This window comes from Mustela erminea, chromosome 3 (genome assembly GCF_009829155.1).
Source record: "Mustela erminea isolate mMusErm1 chromosome 3, mMusErm1.Pri, whole genome shotgun sequence".
Classification (NCBI taxonomy): Eukaryota; Metazoa; Chordata; class Mammalia; order Carnivora; family Mustelidae; genus Mustela; species Mustela erminea.
Window position 1 is genome coordinate 16,748,086 of NC_045616.1, and position 19,366 is coordinate 16,767,451.

A 19,366-nucleotide genomic window follows, 5' to 3' on the forward strand; every position below is an offset into this window, starting at 1 on the left:
GGGCACTAAGAGGCAGAGGGGGTATAAATGATATGGCTGTGGGGTGGGGGGTGGGGGTGGGGATGCTGGATATCAGCCTGGGTCCCAGGAAGGGGTGGAGATTTCCAGGAACTTAAGCCCCATCCTTTTTTCTTCCCGTTGTGGTTGGGGGTTTCCTGTCTTGGTGCCTCCTAGGGAGGAGAGTTCAGTTTGTTACTGTAGTACAGTGAAGGAAAAATGTGAATTTGGCCCACTGTGCCCACCAGATTGGACCCCTCTGGTTTGATCGTGTTTCTGGGGGTCCCGTGCGGTCTGGTGTCAAGCTGATCCGGGCAGGAACACCCATAGGGGAGATACCAGGAAAAACAAACAAATGAAAAAACAGCTTGTAGAAAAATTCCCTATGGGGCTCTTTGGGGTTCGTCTAGTGACACGGTTCTCCCCACTCTTTGTCATAATGGGAGAAGCGGCAAGAACACAGGTGGCCGGGTCCCTGCAGGGCTGCTGGCAAATTCCTCCAAGCCACAGGGCAGGCAGCTTGAGCGTGGGAATCCCCCTTATTTCACAAAAAGACAAAATGAGCCTGTTAGTGCCAATATATACGTTTCACTGGCCTGCAGCTTCTTCGACGGATGATGCCAACAATAAGGAATGCCAGACCAGACTGCAAAGTAGGCAGCAAACTCTGCGAGCAGCCCAGAATCGCCCTACTTTTTATACTTTTTAATTAGGCACCTTGGACCTGCGTGCCTACAGCCCTGCCATTGTATCCACACTTGTACTGGATCCTTATAAATTATTCTGTTGATCAAATGACGTCGACAAGAGACCAGCAGTCAGGAATCACAGAATCCCAACTATGCCAGCGAGGAAATGTCCCCGAGGCCATTGAAAGGAAGTGAATGGTAATGACAAGCCCCTGCGGTCCATTCCCGGACTGCTAGTGGAGGACAGGCTGTATGAGTCGATAGAGCGATTGGGTTATTCTGTGGCTGTGGAAGAAATGCTAGAAGTCTGCAAAACAGATTCAGCAGGTGGTCTCAGAAGGCTGCGTTTGAAGTCTGGCTTGCCTTGTTAGCTGTGTGACCTGGGGAACCCTGGGGCACTGGATTGCCTGGATTGCATTAAGCTCTTTACCTTTGAGATGGAGAGGATAAGGAAAACTTTCCTATCTCTCATAAGGATCCTTAGCAAATGCAAATAAAATAATGCAGAAACTTTCTCAACTAGAATGGGCTGCCTTTAGGTGGTTGGTTTTTTTTTTTTTTTTTTTATGACTTTCTGGATTTGGATGTGTGGTTCTAACTGCCAAGGATATTGGTTTATGAAATTGCAGATTCTTTTCAAAAGACTCCCCCCTAGTCAGTAATTTTAACCTGGTGTTCATGTTTAATTATGTAACATGGTTCAATTCTAGCAAAACTAGTATACGTGCTTCATTTTTTTTTCTTTTCTTTTCTTTTCTTTTTTTTTTTTTTTGCTGGAGTTGCTGAGACTTTGACAGATATGCCAATTAGCTGGAACTGAAGAGGAGAATAGAAAAAAATTTGGAAAGTCAATGAATAGGCTCCAACATGATAATTAGTCCCTGAATAATAGCATTCTGGAGAAAAATTAACAAGGCCATCGCCAATAAGCTCATTCAGGTCTTGACACTTTCTGATCATGATGCAGAAGTAAAAAGAATACATATAAAAATTATTCTAATCTTTTCTTCAGATCCAATGTGGTTTATCTCTTACAAATTTAGGACAGTCTGTGGTTTAAAAACAACTGTTCTTATGGCCTTTTAATGGTTCTGTTTTGGGAAATGTGGACCTGTTATTGTGCTACTCCTAGCTACTCCATAACTCTTATTGTGCTACTCCATAACTCTTGATATGACCCCAATTGCGCATTTATATTTACCACCTTGTAAACTAAGTTCAGAGAGGCTGTGTCTTATCACAACCTCTCTGTTTGGCAACCCCCAACAATTTTCTCACTTGGGCAAAGAAAAAAAGAAAGTCTCAGAAAAACATTGACTTCGTAGCTCAAAGTTCCCTCTAGACTTCTCAGTGTGGTTATAGATGCCTTGGGTCCCTCAGTTGCTCTGCCTACCCCTGGAAATAGACCAGAAACATCCAAATTCAGGGGTGTCCTGCTTTTGAAGGAACAATGAAGAGAGAGAGAGAGCACGTGGGGCGCGTGGGTGGCTCAGTGGGTTAAGCCTCTGCCTTCTGCAGGGTCATGATCTCAGGGTCCTGGGATGGAGCCCTGCAATGGCCTCTCTGCTCAGCAGGGAGCCTGCTTCCCCCCACCCCCTCTCTGCCTGCTGCACTGCCTACTTGTGACCTGTCTGTCAAATAAATAAATAAAATCTTTAAAAAAAAGAGAGAGCACAAATAATTCCTAGGAAAAAGAGAATTATAAACAATGGCATCATGTAAATCTGAGTCAAGTAAGGGATCAGAGAGCAAACAACCTGCAGCTTTTTCCAAGACCCTATGTGGTCTGGGAAAATGGATCTTCTAAGACCAATGTTAAGTGTATGTGTTGGGTGTGGGGGGGGGGCGGCGGGCGGTGTTCTTTGTATGTGTGCAAGCTTGAAATTCCACAAATATGGGGACCCGGGTGTTCTAGTCTAGAGAAAAAAAAAAAAACAAAAAACCCAGGTGATTTTTCAAAAATGATGCTGGAAATGGGAGGCCACTAATTGATGAGATTCGAAATGCATTTGGTGGATGAGTATGACCTCTGGTGTTAAACTAGAGAAATTCCAGCGCTATATATCTTAAAGGTAGAAAGAGAAGCAAATGTCGTTTTCCAAAAGCTTCTAGTCAGAGGTTACAGGGCATTGTTTTGCGACTTTTGTTTCAAACTTTCTTCCTTTCCTCCTTCTCTCTTTCCCTCCTTGGTCTTCCAGGTTTAAATGACTATCTCTTGTGCACACAGCACCAACCCTGTGGGAGAACACTGTCTTTGTTGCTCCGACTGCTTGGTCACGTGTATCTCTATATTCCTTTATAGAAAAAAGGGGCAAAATTACGGTGTCTGAATTTTAAAGGTTTATATATAAGTTTACGATTCACTTGTTAATTTTATAAAGAAGAGAGGAATGGTGAAAACAAAACCTCCTTAAATATGCCCCTGTCGTACGTAACCCAGTAGTGTGGGAATGCCCCAAACGACACAGATGAAAAATGAAACATGACATTGTTGGGGGGTATCCTGGGGTTTTCCATAATCATACTGATAGAGGATTATCATACTCTCCAAACAGACATTTATTAGCAAGGTGATTTTGGGGGGATGGAGGGTGTGATCAGATGATTCCTTAAAACAGAACAATGATATACATCTGATTGACTTCTCTCTCTCCAGTCACAGTGAGTTTCACATTATTATTTCATGAGGCTTTTTGTGTTTTTTGTTTGTTTGTTTTTGTTTTAATATTGGCGGGGAAGAAGCACTATGAACTGATTTTAGGTATTCTGACAGTTCCTCATGCTGGGTCCTATCTTCATATCATTCTTACTCTGTCGGTCCCATCCTCCCCCTGAGTCCCCTTTGTGACCAATGGAAACTCTGTACATCATGGTCATAAATCTTAGTAAACACCCTTTTTTTCTATATGATTAATGGAACTGCACCTAATCCCTTACCAAGGCACAGAGATATACAGGCCAAATGACACAACCTTTTGTCCCTTTTAATTAGTTTACGCAACCCTCTGTTTGAAGCCTTAAACTTGCTGTTTGAGAAAGTCAGTTTGATACATAGAATGTAGCCATTACTTACAGTGTTTGAATTATTCTAGAACCTTATATCTAATTGGATGCTGGCAACAATCGTGATATTTGGGGAGGCATCGATGTCATCTTTCAGCTAAATTTATGAAAGTTTTGATGTCCTGTGATTACACTCCCTTGAAGAATTTCATTCATAAGGAGGAATCAAACTCTTCATTCAATTCAGCCGCATATAGTGACTAGCAGAAGCCTATAGAACGTGCTATGAAGTGAAAATAAATGTATGATTGATTTTGTGCTTGCGTTGAATTTTCACACCAGAGGTGACTAACTTAATTTGGAAGCTTTCTTTGTTAATTTCAAAGTCAGCTCATTAGAATCGTTTTTAATGGCCATGCGCCCCACACAATTCTTGCATTAGCTACTCAGCTACCATGAGCTTCGTAACTAAGCAAGTTTTGTTGAACTGCCAAAAATCAGGACAGAGTATAAACATAAAATACTGGCTCCACTTTGTAGCTATTCAAATTCTACTCCTGACTGAGACTATTGAAAAATAAAATTTCTGACAGTACTCTTTATCTTATATGGAGAGCTGTGGGCCAAATAGCAACCTGTGCTTCCCCCCACCCCCTTCCCCTTTTGGATCTCTTCCCCCCACCCCCTTCCCCTTTTGGATTTTTTGCACGTACAAAAAATTAAAATTGTTTAACCCATGTCCAAAAGATATCCTAAAATGAATTATTCACTCCATGGCATTGAAAACGCATGCACACACAGTCCTAGGACAAGGTACCTGGTGAGCAACTTTAGGGCAGCTGCCGAGTAGAATATCAAGAAATTGGATCCAGCTGAGAATTCCAATTACCTAATGAGGGTGATCTGTTTACGCTCTAATTTCTTGGTCTAATCATAAAAATCATGCATTTAAATTACGATTTACAATGGAAACAAATATTTAGCTGGCTAGTTCCTTTCCTGTCCTTTTCGGGGAGCCTGGAATTTCCATGTACAAAGAAATACGAAGGAGAAGCACTCAAGATAGAGCAGTAACAATTCTCGGAAAAGGGTCCCCTACCGCTTTGTGTTGGTATATCCCCTAAGAGAAGAGCACATTGCGGGAAATATGTGAGCCTCAAACTGCCATTTTTATCCGTTTATTAGAAAGTAAATAATTACACCTGACTCTAGCAAAACTCCAGCACCCGCCCGGGAGTGGACACTCAGCCGGGGTTTTCATTGTTAATAATTTCTGTAACGAACGGTGGCGACTCGGCCCGCGCCAGGCCCCTCTCCCACCCGCAGTCGGGGCACGGCCGAGGAGAAGCCCGGGGTTTGCGCATCTGTGACCCGCCTTTGCTTTGTGTCTGTGCTTTGCAGGTGGGGAGGAGGAAGAGGAACAGAGGAGGCGCTGGCGGCCGGCGGTCGCTGAGCAGCCCCCAGACCCTCGAGCAAGCCGCCTCTCCACCGCCGGAGAAGCCCGCGGACCTACCCACTGGGGCAGCCAGAGGGCCTGAGCGCCCGAGCCCGGGGACCCGGCGGCCGGGGGCGCCAGCCCCTCATGTTCCGCAGAAGGCGCAAATGTGAGCGGGCGGTATCTGGGAAAGCCCTCCGCCCCCGCCAGGGGGACCCGGGAAGCCCGCGCGGGCTCCTCCCGCGGACGGTGGGGATCCCCTCCTCCGGCCCCGCCCCCATCCTCCCCCGGCCCGGGTGCCGAGGCGGTTAACCCTCCCAGCGCCGCGGCGCACTCGGGCCGGAGCGCGGCGCAGCCAATCCCGACTCCCGGGCGCCGGAGCCCAGCGACTGGGGAAGATCGGGGCGCGGGGCTGGCTCTGAACTCGAGGCGACCAAACCGGGGCTCAGGCCCCGAGGTTCTCCCCAAACCCTGCTGCACTGGCGGAGCCAGCCGCCAAACTTTTTCTTTCCAAAGCGGGTGCCCCCGCATTTCTTTGGCGGGCAGCCGGCGGCCCACTCTCCGCGGGACGATCAGGGAGAGGTGGGCGTGCAGCGAGGGGGCTGCTGTTCTGCAGCCCTACGAGGCGTGCACGCGGGCGGACAAATGGCAGGGGTTCCGCACTGTCCCCGCGCCTGACCCACGGCTGGGGTGGCCCAACGTGCTGCAGTGCCCGGCGCAGGTGATCTAGACTGCGCGTCCGGCACGAGCTAGGGGGGCGGCGGCGAGGGGGGCAGGGAGGGAGGGACGCCCCTTTCTTCTCGCCCCTTCCCCCGCAGCCCGGCTGCACAGTCTGGGGGCTCCCCATCCCCGGTGGTGCTCCCCGGCGCTCCCCATCACCAGGTGGAGCCCCCAGCCCTCACCCCTCCCTGGCCTGCGCACCCCCAGGGTTCTCATCCTGCAGATTCCCTCCTCCCCATCCCTCTCTCTCACACACGCTCCCCTAAGCCGCGCGCGCCGCAAACTCGGTCTCGGTCCCCGCAGGTGATGTCATGCCCATTGTTTTGGTGCGCCCAACCAATCGGACTCGCCGCCTGGATTCTACCGGAGCCGGCATGGGCCCTTCCTCGCACCAGCAGCAGGAGTCCCCGCTCCCGACCATAACGCATTGCGCAGGGTGCACCACCGCCTGGTCTCCCTGCAGCTTTAACAGCCCTGACATGGAAACCCCATTGCAGTTCCAGCGCGGCTTCTTCTCGGAGCAGCCGCCGCCGCCGCCGCGCTCCTCACACCTGCATTGCCAGCAGCAGCAACAGAGCCAGGACAAGCCGTGCCCGCCCTTCGCGTCCCTCCCGCACCCTCAGCACCACCCGCACCTCGCGCACCAGCCGCCGGGCAGCGGCGGCAGCAGCCCATGCCTCCCGTGCAACAGCTGCGCCCCCTCCGGAGCCCCGGCGGCGGGGGCGGGGGCGGGGGATAACCTGTCCCTGCTGCTCCGCACCTCCTCGCCCGGCGGCGCCTTCCGGACCCGCACCTCTTCGCCGCTGTCGGGCTCGTCGTGCTGCTGCTGCTGCTCGTCGCGCCGGGGCAGCCAGCTCAATGTGAGCGAGCTGACGCCGTCCAGCCATGCCAGTGCGCTCCGGCAGCAGTACACGCAGCAGCCGGCGTCCGCCTCCCAGTACCACCAGTGCCACAGCCTGCAGCCCGCCGCCAGCCCCACGGGCAGCCTCGGCAGCCTGGGCTCCGGGCCCCCGCTCTCGCACCACCACCACCACCCGCACCCGGCGCACCACCAGCACCACCAGCCCCAGGCGCGCCGCGAGAGCAACCCCTTCACCGAAATAGCCATGAGCAGCTGCAGGTACAACGGGGGCGTCATGCGGCCGCTCAGCAACTTGAGCGCGTCCCGCCGGAACCTGCACGAGATGGACTCGGAGGCGCAGCCCTTACAGCCCCCCGCGTCGGTCGGAGGAGGTGGCGGCGCGTCCTCCCCGTCTGCAGCCGCCGCAGCGGCCGCCGCTTCGTCCTCAGCCCCGGAGATCGTGGTGTCTAAGCCGGAGCACAACAACTCCAATAACCTGGCGCTCTACGGAGCCGGCGGCAGCGCTGGAGGCGGCGGCGGCGGTGGCGGCAGCGGGCATGGCAGCAGCAGTGGCACCAAGTCCAGCAAAAAGAAGAACCAGAACATCGGCTACAAGCTGGGCCACCGGCGCGCCCTGTTCGAGAAGCGCAAGCGGCTCAGCGACTACGCGCTCATCTTCGGCATGTTCGGCATCGTGGTAATGGTCATCGAGACCGAGCTGTCGTGGGGCGCCTACGACAAGGTAGGAGCTGCAGCCGCTTGCCCAGCCTTCCGGGACCGCGGGGTCCGGACGCCGGGTGGTTGGGGTGGGCCCTGGTGGGAAATTCTTGCCGGCCAGCCCCGAGCCTCCTCGGGACGGTGGCAGGTGCCCGCCGGGACGGCGAGCACGGCTCGGACGCGCTGTCCTGATCCTCCAGGCAACTCCACAGAGAGAGCCTTTCTGCGCGCAGCCAAAGTTCTGGAGTCAGTGAGTGCCCCAGCGACTTTAGGCACATTAAATAAATGTTTCCAGGAGTCAGTAGGGGAAAGCAAGCCCTGTTGCTTTCCAGGTGCTCGCGATTTAGGAGGCCCCTTTCAACCCAGAGCGCTTAAACTCAGGGATAACTTCCTCTGGGTTTCGAGAGCCAGGATCTGCGCTGACATATGTCATGGCGCGGACCCTCTCCCTAGCCATCCACCTGCCCTCCTCTCCTCACTTCCCTTAGAGGCCAAGTGAGCTGACGGATCCCACAGCCAAGACAGGTACTCCCCTCATCCCCATCCTCCTCCTCCTGGGAGTTCATATTCAGGGGCTGGGGGTGGTCGAGGGCCCTGGAAGGTGGTTCAGAGTGCTAGTTTCTTAAAAGTGCTTCTGTCTGACTGTGTTGCAGGCGTCGCTGTATTCCTTAGCTCTGAAATGCCTTATCAGTCTCTCCACAATCATCTTGCTTGGGCTGATCATCGTGTACCACGCCAGGGAAATACAGGTAACTTAGACTCCGCTATTTATGAATGACCCAAAGCGCGGCCGCCCGCCTGGAGAAGCGCAAGGCAGTTTTTTCCAAACCCTCGTGTCCTTGCTTGAGGTTACAGAAGACACACGCTGTAGTCTTGCTACAGCACCTGACCTGTTCTTTCAAGAAGTTCAAAACAAAACAGCCCAGCACGTAAACAGGCTGGGTTGTACTTGTTAAGGCCTTAAGATGTTCCCCTCTCTTCTTCAGGTCGATCTAGTTCTCCAAATTTCCTTAAGGCCAGTTAGGTAGTAGGCTTCAGCCGTGGGGTAAGCGGGAATTCTTGCTTGATAGGCCTATCCCCCCTGGGTGCCTCATTATGGAAGATAGTGTCCCTCTCTATGTATCTTCTTCTGTAATGTAGCGAAAGAAGAAAATAGGCTCGTGATATTCCTAGCTAATATATGTAAATGAGACATGAGAAAAATCCAAACTCTTTATCTTCAGCCATTAAAGAAAAAAAAAAGTCTGCCCTAAGGTTAGAATACAAATTCTGTATATGTGGTGGTTTGGTATATTTTTTTTTTAGCTGCAATCATTACATTGCCCTTTAAAAAAAAAAGTGTCATTTAAGAGCAAAGGCCACTGCCCTGGTGAGCAGTCTTATTAGGAAATGTTTTGTTTAAATGCAGCCAGGAACTCTATTGTCGAATTTGGCTATTACTGACAATTTCAGAATACTTGTATAAAATTCATGGGTCATCTTTGGAGTTGTTTAGTTTGCTGTAGCCTTCAGTCCAAGGAATATTAAGGGTTGTGAATTAAAAAAACTAGGCTTTTCAAAAATGAAGTAAGGTTGGGATTTGCCAGTTTAGAATTGACACTAATATGTATTTTCTGATTTTTTTTTGGGGGGGAAACAATTGTTGACTATTTGTTGGAACTTTTAAGCCCTTCAATTTAGGATGCTTTCCATTTAAAGACGCCATTTAGGACGCCTTTAAATTTAAAACATCGTATAGAACTTACCACTTAAATAATTTAATATTAATTATGTTAAGTCAATGTGAGGTTAGTCATTAGCAAGCTCACACCAAATATGGAAGAAACCAATTTTTAACTATGGTGCAAGCCAAACAAAGATGCCCATGACCCCAAAGGAGCAGGGAGAATGAAGTAAGACTTCGTCTTCCTTTCACATTTGCAAAGACTTTGAACAGTGTCATTCCAAAGGGAGAAAGTGAGCGAGCAAATGAGAATTAGAAAGAGTGAGACCATTTAGAGGTAAGTCACCAAACTGCCTTGGCAAAACCAGGAGAATGCACCCTAGAACTCTAACATCTTAATAGTTTACAGGGAGGTCCGTTGTAATTCGGGGTTTTGTGATCCTGGGCTTCTGAGATTCCCTGAAACATTCTTAAGTGATACCACAACGTGGCTTACCCATAATGAGTGCATCTTCTCATTTTGACTTCCAAGAGCAGACACTTAGAGCTGGGAGGAACAAAACAGAATGAATAGTCTTCTGACTCCGTTTACAGACGGGGAGCCCGAAGTCAGAATAGGGGAGTAGCTTGCCAGATGGCACAGCTAGACAGGGCAGAGTGGGCCCAGGCCCTCTCCTCCAGCTTCTAGTCCAGATAGCTTCTTGCTGTGCTCGGTTACTTGCTAGAGGCCCAGAAATATGGGCATTTTTTGGGTCCGTGATTTCTCTCTACACATTTGGTTTACAAATAGGTTGAATTTAAAAGGTCATTGTAAAATCTTCTCAGGTATTTTTTAAAAACCAAGTAACTTAAAACAACTTGTTTTGTTTTGTTTTGCTTGGCAACTGGAGTGGTTTTCCTTCATTTAGCTGGAAAGAGAACTTGCTGGTGTTTTCATTGAGCATTAGCTTTCGTACCTGTCTATTCCTTCTGAAAAGCGCAGAGCTAAACAAGCATTTGCCGAGGAGACATTGGGTGATAGTCCCATCGAGGGCAAAGCATCTTCCTGAAGACACTGACTTCTTAAGAATTATTGGAAGGTCCTTTGAAATAACTTACAGGAATTTGCAAGGAGTAACCAAGTGTTAGGTTTTGGGTTTGTTTTTTTTTTTTAAGATTTTATTTATTTATTTGACAGAGAGAGATCACAAATAGGCAGAGAGGCAGGCAGAGAGAGGGGGGAAGCAGGCTTCCCACCAAGCAGAGAGCCCCATGCGGGACTTGATCCCCGGACCTTAGGATCATGACCTGAGCTAAAGGCAGAGGCTTAACCCACTGAGCCACCCAAGCACCCTTAGGTATTATTAAAACTTTTTTGATACCACGTTAGAACTCTTGAAACTTCTAGAAACTAATAAAAATACAAGAACTCCTATTTTTTTAAAGATTGTTCACGGTTGGAATTGCACTTGCTGGCTCATTTTGAGGACTATTTCTGTTGCACAAATGCATAGGTATTTTGATGGAAAGATACTTAGCATGGGTGACAGAAGTGCTGCTCCCCTAAAACTTACAAGCCCTGTGAATTTCTCTACCGTTGGGGTGATGTAAATATCCCAGAATGTTAGATTTGCAAAACTGAGTTTATTTTACATGATACATAATTTCTGTTGAACCAGCCACACTTAAATTTCAAAACTGATGCTTGGGTAGTATCATTCAGTTGTTTTGGTTGTAGCGTTTTCTCTCTGTGTTTTCCCTAGGGGGATTTCTTTCCCAAGCTGAAGCTCCAAACGCTTATCTGAGATGCTTTTACAAAAGTTGAAAGTGGAAGAGGGCCAGATAAACTTGAGGACCCTGAACTAGAAGTCAGGCACCAGAAAAATCTGTATTAATTTATGCAGATATTAGAGTCAGCCGTGTTGGCAAAAGAGTTGACCTTGAATCCCAAGTGCACAGGCTTGTGTATCTGTGTGTGGAAAATGAAACATTGTGCCTCCCCACCTTTTCAACTTATTGATGTCACTGATATAGGTATATTTCTTTCCTAAGTTTTAAGCAAGAAGTCACTTCTCAGTTTACTATTAACAATTCCAAACATCCTGAGTAGCTGTGAGTGGAAGAACTAAGTATTGCCAACCAGAGCCTGTCTTTGGAGGTAGCATGTCATCTAAAATGACATGTTTTTTTTTTTTTCCTTTTTCTGTTTAGCCTACCAGCATGGTGATTGGGTAGCAAGAGCTAGCTAAGTGTGGCTTTCTGGTACATGATAGGATGTGTTAAGTGTCTTAGCCAACGTCCTGGCTCTCTGTCCCCCGGAATGGCTTAACGAAGCTTGGGGAGGCCCTGACATTTCCATGGAGAACCTTGGAAAGCAAGTCGGTGTGACCTTTTATAAAATGTTTATACATGCTCTGGCAAAATAAGACAGTTCAGGTGAGTCATGGTCGGAAGTGCCTGAATTAAAATAGGGCCATGAGGAGGCTTTGAAAGAACAGAGCTCAGTACATTGCAGCCTTGGTGTCCTTTTTCAGGACCACAGACAGCTCAATGCACCAGGCTTTACTCTGCATTTCACTAATTACTTGAATGCCCCGTCCCCAACCAAAACTGAAGTCACCGTGTGTATGCGTCACAACACTTATACAAAATCAGATTTAGTGGGAGCAGTTTTTCGGCTCAGTAGATGTTAGAGTTTTTTCCAGTAGACATTTGGCTTTACTTTCTATATCCATCAGTAAAGCCAAAGCAATGACAAGAAAAATAAGCAAGAACAAAAACCCATCCGTGAATGAAGGATGAGTCAGGAAAAAAACTTCAGTAAATGCCTAGGTATCGTGGTCTTCCTACGAAGGAAGAACACTCTGGGGATTGTTTTTATATGATTTGGAAAGGTCACTCGATACTAAATAAGTGGCTTTTTCTTCTCATGTCTCGGGTCAAATAATAGGAAAAACAGAATCATGATGTTCTCTCACTTTCCTTTTTGCCACCCCTCCTTCTCTGTGAGATTGGGAATATGTCTTGGATGGGGCAAGTACACAGTCAAATACTCTTTAAGACCTTCAACATCAGAAAATTTGAATCTAGATTTCCCTTCCATCTTGTCAGTTTCTCATGCGGAAGCAATTTCAGTTGACATCGTTGTGTAGTATTTTGAGAGAGACAAATACAGGATTCTAAATCGGGAAAGAAAGCCCCTTGGACCTTGATCTTCCCAGTTCTCATGGGATTTGGAAGAAGGGCTGGTACATACTTCAAAGTTAAACACGTTTTTGTTTGATTTTGTCTTGGGAACAATATAATTACGTAATACTGAGCGTCAGAGGAAACGCTGGTTATTCTTCGGTATGTCTTGCAATGGGAGAATTCCTTCTCTTCCCAGTTAGCTTTTCAGCGATGGAGGACATCCATCTCAAAGTGCAAGAGCAGAAATTAAACTTTCTCTTTACTCATGCTTCTAGGCCACACAAAGGAAGGAGTGAGAGACGGAGGGCAAGGGTCTTGGCAACATCTGAAGGCTCTGATTGGCGTGGAGTGGAAAGGCACCCACTTAGTAAGACTCTGGTTTGCCTGTGGAACCTGGAAAAGGGTGCTCACTTTCCCACTCTTACAGAAAGCAAGTAGATGCTTCCAGACTGTGCAGATAATACGGCATCTAGCTATTATTCTTATGGATACAGTAACAATACATACAGTAAGAACAAGCAGTACGGAAGAGTTTCAAAGAAACACAATAGTCGCGTTCTCTGTCCTTTCCGACCTTTGCCTGAGGGGCATCTGCTTTGAAGTTTCTCGTAGACTCTTCTGGAGTTTTCAGAATTGAACCTTTAGATGTGTTTAGACACAGACAAACCTAGCTTGTGTTCGCTGATAGATCTTGGAGGTTTTTCCTCCTCAGCACCTAGAGAGACCTGTCTCATTTTCCTTTAGCACCTGCATAAAGCCTATTTTATGGATGGGCTGCGGTTAACTCGTAGGCATTTTGAGTGTTCTAGATTTTTGCTATTATAAGCAGTACTACCAGTGAACGTTCTCGTGTACTCGTTTTAAGCAACTCATTAGAGTACATGCCTGTGGTAACTATCCAGCAGCTAGATCACTGAATCCAAGGGCGTTTTTGTTTTCAGTGGAAAGGTGTGGCCCATCAGCCCTTCCAGAAGAGTTCATATTTCCCATGTCCCCACACATTATCCCTCCACAGCACTGTTAATCCCGGATATTATTTTTAAAAAGGAATTTTAAACAGCTTTGGCTTTCTGAAGTCTAAAAAAGTTGATTTGCCTGAAAAAAGATTTTTTTTGGAGAAAAAAAAATGAAGGAAAAATCTCATGAGCTCATAGGCTTATTTGCAACAACCTGTGATATCTGGGAGTGCCTCGTTTGATCTGCTGACAAATTTAACGGTCTCTGGACAGAGGCCACCAGACACCCATCACTGCCACACTTTAGGTTTTTTGTTTTTTGTTTTTTTTAAACCTCAAAAACTGTAGAGATGGAGGAAGCTGCAAAGTTAGAAGGAGGGTATCTTCAGTTGGTCTTTAGGTCTCTGCTCTTGTCAGCGAGATAGATGAGAATTGCAGGTTCGCTGTGAGACTCCAGAAGATGGGGATGTGGGAAATTTGCCTGAATGGCCTTGGTGGTTAGCTCCATGGCTGATAGGTCCGTGGCCAGTGGCTCCGACATTAGTTGTAATGGGACTCTCAGTCGCTTTGACTTCGTGTCGACACTGTAGTAACGAAATCACTCAGGACTAATTTTCCCTGCCTGCCTGTGTGAAGATCTCTGCATTATTAATGGGTGTGACGCTAAATAAAGTGACCCTGGTGTGTTTACAGAGCAGCATCACAAATGAGTGGAAGGGTGCAACTTCAGGTTTACCGCAAATGGGTTTCCTTGGTCTGCCCCAGCGTGTTTCTGGGCCACGTTTCAGGCAGCGAGGAAAGAAGGGCACCGGGGGCTGTTATTGTCCCAGACCATATCTGGCGGGGCACGCAGAGGGAGCCTGCATTGATTCCACCCCAGGAAGTTACTTATGGTCAGGTTATAAAGCAGTTTTATGGGGCTACTTGAGAATGAATTTCCATGCAAGAAAAAAATAATAGGATGTCTGCTACTTTGGGAGTCTATTTTTACCCTGAAACTCCTTACAAATGCTATTTATGAAACTAGAAAGTGCGTGGAGGGAATGATCTGGCCCAGCATCCCACCCAGCCTGGGAAATCCCTTTATGTCATCTCAGATAAAAGTGGTCACCCACTCTTCTGCTTGAACCCTCTTCCCATGATTGGCAGACAGTCCCCCTGTCCGAGGCTCTCTGTTCCAAGGCCAACTCTTATTTTTTAGGAAGATTTTCTTTACGTTGAGGTAAAGCCTGGTTTTATTTCTTCCACACTCAACATTTTCACAGTTTTTGAACTTTGCAGTTAGGATGGAGAAGAAGATGGGAAGGTCCCTGGCTTCTTGTAACTGACATTCCAAGGATGCAGGGTTCAGCAGAGAGGCAGACTTTAAGCAACACAATCCCAGGAAGTTATGGTCAATGTTATGAGGGGATAGAAAGGGCTGGGCTAGAAAATACTTGGAGGTATGGAGGGGGTGGTTTCACATCAGACCAGTGCTCAGGAGCATTGTCCAAGGATTTGACTTTGCAACTGAGACCTATAAGAAAAGACATTGTCAGCAACTGGCAGAGTCTGTGGGAACAATTTGTGCTCAGGCCTTGTGACCCAGAGGAGGTTCCTGTACTTAAACAAATGAGAGAAAACTGATGTGGTCTGAGCTGGGGAAGAACAGGAGATTGGTCCTGGGCAGACCAAGAGAGGATGCGGGACTCTGATATTGAAGGGTCTTGAGGCCATGATAAGGATTTGGGGATTTCCTTTTCTTCACCCCCCATCCCTTGACAAAGCATAGGGTAGGGAAGTCATTAAAGAGTTGATTTGTTTTGGAGCATGGAAGAGTCACAATCCAACATACGGTTTGGGCAGAACTTTTGCTGGTGTTCTGAGAAGACTGGCATGAAGATGACAAGGAAGGTCTTGACCAGCCCCATTGTAGAAGAAAAGTGTTGCTCATTTGGCTGGGTTAACAGCGGTGGGGGCATGGACAGGTCTGACTTGAGACCCATGTTGGAGGTAGAGCAGACTTCCTAGCAGGGGACGGGATGTGACAGGTGAGGCCAAGGGAGGTCACAGAGATGGATCCAGGGGTTCCAGCTGAAGCAATGGCGTATATGGAGCTGAGAGGGGAAGACCCACAGTGAAGGGTGGAGGACGTGGACGCAAGACTTTGCATTGGCAGAATCCATTGGAGAGGTTTCTGATTATACAGGGGAAGCTTAGGGTTCAGAGGAAGAGTCTAATGGAGATTTAAATGGGTGCCTTCAGCATAGAGGCTGTTTAAATCCACAGGAATTGATAAAGTCGTTGAGTGAGAATAAAGATGAGAAGAACGCCAAAAGTTGATCAGCCCGGGACATCTAGAGGTTGTGTAAAGGAGGAATAAAAGAGATGGGATGAAGTATCCCCACTGTGGAGATGGGCACTGTTGTAAGGCGGGGCTCAGTGCTGTGTATCCCATGCAGTGAAGCCTGTTAAAACAGGGTAGAGGAGTGCCTTTTGGATTGGACCAATTGAAGGTCATTGCTGACTTTGAGGCACAGTTTCAGTGGAGAGACAGCAACAGAAGATAGACTGTAGTTTCTAGTAGAGCAGAATAAATTGATCTCCCGCCCCCTTCGCAGAATCACAGAGCGAACATTGAAACATTGGTTAGTTCCCCTTAAATGCCCTCCTAATTAAATAGTCCTAGTTTCTTTGAATGTTCCTGATCAGACTTATAATGTCCCTGATGGTATTCATCTGTCCTTAACTGTTTTGCTGAATTCCCTTTTCCAACTAGAAAGTTAGAAAAGTACCCAAGACTTTCAGATGGGATTCTTACTTCCTTTCATCAAAGATGCATACCGGATACTCACTGTTACTGGTCTAAAATGGTCATTGCTTCATGCGAACTGTTGCCATATAAGACTTGTAAAAATTTTTATTGAACTAAGTGTATGGCTTCACATTTACTGACCATCTTCGGTAGCATCTTGGTTTCAGACCCGGGTTTCAGCCTGTCTGAGTTATTTGACTCATAATCCCAGTGCTTACTTGACAAACACTTGTTTAGGTACAGAAAATGCTGTGTACGGACTCATTAATAGAGTTGTTCTGTTGGCAATACCCAAATTAGCACATAATTCTGTTCCAAAAATGTGATCAATATTAGTGGCCCTACCTGGTTTGCACACAGGCCATTGACACGTTTAACGCTTCTCTCAGGCTCCTGGCTAAGCCGTGAGTCTGGAAAATGGACCTTAGGAACCTGTGTGCAAAGCCTGGGTTCAAGGGCCACGGTCAGAGCTCAGAAGTAGGGCGTTTTTTTGCTCTGAGACATCTGCTCATTCATGATATTTGGTACAGCCTTTCAAGTAATGACAACTCTGTGAACCCTGACTATCAGCCAGCCCACGTTCCTCTACCAGAATGTCACGAGGACTGTCATATCCCTCACTGAATCCCCGTGTTCTGTGAGAACTGTAATCTTGTGATCTCCCCGTCTGTTAGCAATATCCAAGACGGAAAAAAGACTGATGTACTTGTTATCTTAAGCATTGTGGTGTAGGCTTCGTGACCAGATGCCTTTCCTCTTAAAAATTTCATTTTCGAAATTTCAGTTAGTAACGCTTCATATTAGAAAATTGGTAAAACCTGGAAAACACGGGAAGGAATCTTAGTGTCGTCTCACCACCCAGGGATAATAATTATTTGTTTCTAATGTATTTACACCACAAAGTAAGTGGACATGGTATTTGCTATGTATCTGTAGAAAGAAATTTGCAGTTCTTTTTCGTGTGATTTTGGGTTGATTTCCCCAGGCCGTTACACATTCTTCTTCTTTTTTAAAAGATTGATTTTATTTATTTATTTATTTATTTTTATTTTTTTAATTTTTTTTATTATTTTCAGCATAACAGTATTCATTGTGGTGGTGTTGGTTTTTTTTTTTTTTTTTTTTTTTACCACACCCAGTGCTCCATGCAATCCGTGCCCTCTATAATACCCACCACCTGGTACCCCAACCTCCCATCCCCCGCCCCTTCAAAACCCTCAGATTAGAAGGGGAGGTGAACCATGAGAGACGATGGACTCTGCAAAGATTTTATTTATTTACTTGAGAGAGATTATGTGGGAGAGAGAGGGAGAGCATGAGCAGGGGAAGAGGCAGAGGGAGAGGGAGAAAAAGATTCCCCGCTGAGCAGAGAGCCCAATGCTGGGCTTGATCCCAGGACCTGAGATCATGACCTGAGCTGAATTCAAGTGATGCTTAACCAACTGAGCCACCCAGGTTCCTACCATTAAACATTCTTAATAGATCCAATTTTTCCCCCATCCTATGGCTGTAATCAATTTAATTCTTTCCCTTATTTTAGACACTGAAGAAGTAAAAAAAAAAAAAAAAATTACAATTTTCTTTTAAGATTTTATTTTTATGTAGTCTCTACAGCCAAGCTTGGGGCTCAAACTTACTCCCCCTACTGAGCCAGCCAGGTGCCCTTAAAATCCTTTCTATAATGAGTACTATCTCAGATGAGCCTTTGGGAGCCTCTCTGATGATTTCTTAAGGAAAAATTGCCAAAGAGTGATGTTATGGAGGTCAAGGATATTATTTAAGACATTTGTCAGTTTTTTCAATTGTCCCTCCAAAGTTTATATCAGGCCTTTCATTTTTAAAGTGGTTGCAGACAACCACATTTAGTGTTTTCTGGAGTGTCTTGGTTTCGTTTACTGGTTAGTATTTTGATGACTGTACTACCTCGTGAGTCTGGGACTTTCCTTCTCTGTCATGGCCTTGTCTTCTTGTGTCCCCATGATCTTGGTTTCTAAATTGCTAGCTAACCAGGTTTGTAAAGGATATCCCTGTTTAACAATTAACGTTGATGTAGAAACAGTGTGAGCGCCTCTATTGGCAGATAACTTGTCCCCAGATATTCCCAGGGTTTTTTGTTTTTGTTTTTGTTTTTTTAAATTATAAGAAGCTGTAAAAAATCATAATTTCTATAGTTTTTCTCTGTGAACTTTCCCGCTGAGCAGAGGAGCCATCAGACTCTCCTTTGGGTTGTTTACTGTTTGTTCTGCAGCATTGCCTCGTGGCTTTGTGCACTCGCCTCTGGGGCCATTGTGTCTGGGCTCATACCCAGCTCTGTCACTAATTAGCTGTGTGACCTTGGACAACTTACTGCATCTCTCTGTACTTCAGTATCCTTGTCTCTAAAATGGGGAATCTAGAGTGTCTCTCATCACGTTGTTAGGAGGATTATAGGAGGTAATATATATATATTTATATATACATTATATATTTATATATTTTTTATGTTTATATATTTTATAAATTTGTATGTATTATATATAATTATATAGTTTTTTTACATATGTAAAATATATAAATACATATCATGCATATAAATAAATAAATATATAAAGATATATATATATAAATATATGTAAATACATATATACCTAAGTAAAGCACTTGGAACCCTGACTGGCCTATGGTGAGGGCAATGTAGGTATCAGCTTCCAGTTATTAAGTGTTTTGGAGTTAGTTGGGGTGAAGGGAAGGAATTGGAGCCTAGCCTCTCTTGGGCTTTAGAAAACAGTGATTTCTTTTTTTTTTTTCTCCCCCTCTTTTTTACAAGTCTTATGGATGGGAACAGAAAAAAAAAATGGTAGGCATTTGAATGGTGTTTATTAGTTTAACAATCTAGAATGTGTCTGTGTCTGTGTGTTCACTTTTTTTAAAAATTAAAGTTATGATTATCTACTGAGGGCAGCATATATATATATATATATATATATATATATATATATATATATTTGTTTTTTTTTGTTTAACTGAGTTATTTACCCATTCCCTTCGGGCAAGTTGGCTCCCTGAGAAGATAAGTGTTCATTTTGTCTGGTAGGTTTGAGGTCTGTTAACAAGTGTTTAAGGACTATAACGTTATGGCTGACAGTGTTTACCAGAACAGCCATTTCCCCCGTAAACCAAAGTAAGGCTGTTTGTGAGCTCCATTAACTCCTTCACGCATCCAGGTCCTAGCTGATGGCATCTCCTCATCACTAATTAGGACCCTGGTGACTTAAAAGAGTTAAGTGAGGTGCTCTGAAAACTAAGCACAGGGAATCCTTTGGATAATGGAAAGTTCTGGTATTAACCCCTGCTGAAAGGCACCGAGGTAGTAAACAGCCAAAGGCAGGTGTGTAAAGGACTGT

At 46.0% G+C, this 19,366-nt stretch overlaps 1 protein-coding gene across 5 annotated transcripts in view; it reads left to right on the forward strand.

Annotated features, from left to right (window-relative positions):
* The window catches only part of KCNN2 (potassium calcium-activated channel subfamily N member 2), a 461,444-nt gene that overhangs the window by 306,557 nt on the left and 135,521 nt on the right, over positions 1–19,366 (forward strand). For all 5 annotated transcript variants that reach the window (XM_032335384.1, XM_032335383.1, XM_032335385.1 and 2 more), the window contains 3 exons: positions 5,091–5,293; positions 6,148–7,427; positions 8,056–8,151. In XM_032335384.1, coding sequence (XP_032191275.1) covers positions 5,272–5,293; positions 6,148–7,427; positions 8,056–8,151 — 1,398 coding nt within the window. In that variant the 5' untranslated portion in view covers positions 5,091–5,271. The remainder of the gene's footprint in view (positions 1–5,090; positions 5,294–6,147; positions 7,428–8,055; positions 8,152–19,366) is intronic.